Source organism: Penaeus chinensis, chromosome 25 (genome assembly GCF_019202785.1).
Source record: "Penaeus chinensis breed Huanghai No. 1 chromosome 25, ASM1920278v2, whole genome shotgun sequence".
In the NCBI taxonomy this organism is placed as follows: Eukaryota; Metazoa; Arthropoda; class Malacostraca; order Decapoda; family Penaeidae; genus Penaeus; species Penaeus chinensis.
The window spans coordinates 2,902,126-2,904,625 of record NC_061843.1 but is presented as its reverse complement, the minus strand read 5'-3'; the positions used below and the strand labels follow the sequence as shown (position 1 = coordinate 2,904,625).

At 30.2% G+C, this 2,500-nt stretch overlaps 1 protein-coding gene across 2 annotated transcripts in view; it reads left to right on the top strand.

Annotated features, from left to right (window-relative positions):
- LOC125038580 (carbohydrate sulfotransferase 9-like) overlaps positions 1-2,500 on the top strand; it is a 10,292-nt gene that overhangs the window by 6,916 nt on the left and 876 nt on the right. For both annotated transcript variants that reach the window (XM_047632117.1, XM_047632115.1), the window contains exons 4-5: positions 303-414; positions 2,058-2,500. The exon at positions 2,058-2,500 is cut by the window's right edge and continues 876 nt beyond it. In XM_047632117.1, the coding sequence (XP_047488073.1) occupies positions 303-414; positions 2,058-2,405 (460 nt within the window). In that variant the 3' untranslated portion in view covers positions 2,406-2,500. The remainder of the gene's footprint in view (positions 1-302; positions 415-2,057) is intronic.

Below are 2,500 nucleotides of genomic sequence, written 5' to 3'. Positions count from 1 at the left end.
GGGAAGATAAAAGATAAGATAAGATTAGATATTTTTTCGAAAAGGAAAGTTCAGGGTATGGTTATGGTAACATTAATGATATAAACGTTTAACTGCTCATACAAATGTCGATAAATTTGATTTTGGAAATGTTCACACACACCAACACCACCGCCACCTCCCCCCAATACACACACATCACACACCCCTCCCCACACAACATCCAAACAGACACACTGCCCCCCCCCCCCCCCCCACACACACACACACAGAGACACGTAGACAAAGAAATTTCACGAAAATCATTCAATGCTGATCGACAGGGTCCAGAAATTCTTCCAGAAGGCCTTAAAGTTACTTGGCAGACCATGGCAGCGTGGGACAGTGACTTCGATCAGCTTTCGAGAATTCCTACAGTATGTTATCAAGGAATCGGTAGGTTGTCGCTCGTGTCAAATTTTGATACTACAGTACCGCTACTACTTATACTAAGGATATTGACTATGAAGATGATAATGATGTTGTTAATATGATTATGATTATAATAATAGTAATAATGATAATGATACTACTTTTAAAACAACAGCTAATGAGAATGCTATTATTATTGATAGATCTAGGAATGATACTAATGATGCTGAGAATAATAATGATTATTTTGATGCTGCTAGTCCTGATGCTAATCATAGTTTTAGTAGTGGTATAATGACGACGATAATAACAATAACAATAATGATAGCAATAGTAGTAGTAATAATATGAATTCCAGTGTTTATCCTAATACTAACGCTAATAAAATGATGGTAATGGTGATAATATATACTAGGTTGTTATTATATACGTATTTGTATCCGAATTGTATTTTATACTTTTGATAGGTTATAGCAGGGGTGTCCAACTAAAAACCCTTCAAAGCCATTGAACATTGTCTGATATTACGACCTCACTTTACTCATTGAATTTTAAATGGTAACATTATTGGTGACAAGGTATATATGTATATTCATTAGGCATAGGCTGCAATATTTAATTGCAAAAGATTATTTTATTTTTTAAACACAAGAGGTCTACTTTTTTAAATACATCATTATATACATATTATATAAACTACAATGTAATTTTACTCTATGTCCCACTAACTGTAAAACAAGTATTTTTTTTTATATATCATGTGTTAATATTTTTTGGGCACCCCGAAGGCCACATTTGGTTCCCAGGCCATGAGTTTGACACCCTTGGATTGTAGCTGTGGTAGATCATTGAGATTAACCTTTTTATGATGAGAGTGAATGGTAATATCTATTTTATTAGTAGTATTTGCGGTGATATCACTTACATCATCATTATCAGTATCATTATATTATAATTAGTGTTATTGTTATTATAATTTTATTATTTTTTATGATCATTATTATTATCATTTTATTATTTTTTATGATTATTATTATTTATTATTTCATTATCATCATTATTTATTATTATTTATCATTTCATTATCATCATTATTTTATTATCCTTATTATAATTCTAATTTTGAATGATTCCAGTGTTTAAAGACGAGATAGTAGCATTAATGATTGTTCATTTTTAGAAGATTATATGTAAATTGTATCCGTTGTTACAGAAATAGAAAAAACGCACTTGCATTGACGAAAATGCACTTACACTACAGAGAGCACATAAACACGCACATACACCCATGCACCAACTTATGCACATCCATTCCTGTCACATAATCACACATTATTTGTCTGAGTATTTACAATGATAATAATAATAATAATAATGATGATGATGATGATGATGATGAATGATGATGATGATAATTATTATAATGAAAATGATACTAATACTAATGATAATAATGATGATAATAATAATAATGATGATAATGATAATAATAATGATGATGATAATAATAATAGTAATAATAGTAATACTAATAGTAATAATAGTAATATAATAATAATAATAATAATAATAATAATAATAATAATAATAATAATAATAATGACAATACTAATACATAAAAATCATAACTAACTATGACCATTAACCAATTTAAAACACTTATTTAGAAATACGGTCTGGAGGGCATGAACTGCCACTGGCGGCCCGTCCACACCGTCTGTCAGCCTTGTACTACAAAATACAAGTACATCGTGAAGCTCGAAACCATAGAAGAAGACTTGGCGCTAATCAAAGAAGAACTTGCCATCAGCGAAATGAACGTGACTTTAAAAATGAACGTAAACAATAAATCCCGAACCAGTGATGATTATTTTAAGGGTCTTCCTGTCGATCTGCTGGCGGGTGTCAGGCGGCTGTATGAGTACGATTTTACTCTTTTTGACTATGTAATACCTGATTATTTGGAGAATACGCATTTAAAAAAAAAACATCTACATAACAGAATCTACTTTTAAGATGTTATATGAGATCTATTTCTATATTTTATTTTACCGTTTCTTTACAATTGTATTGCCATTTAATTGTAATAGATAATTGTAATAGTATTTTG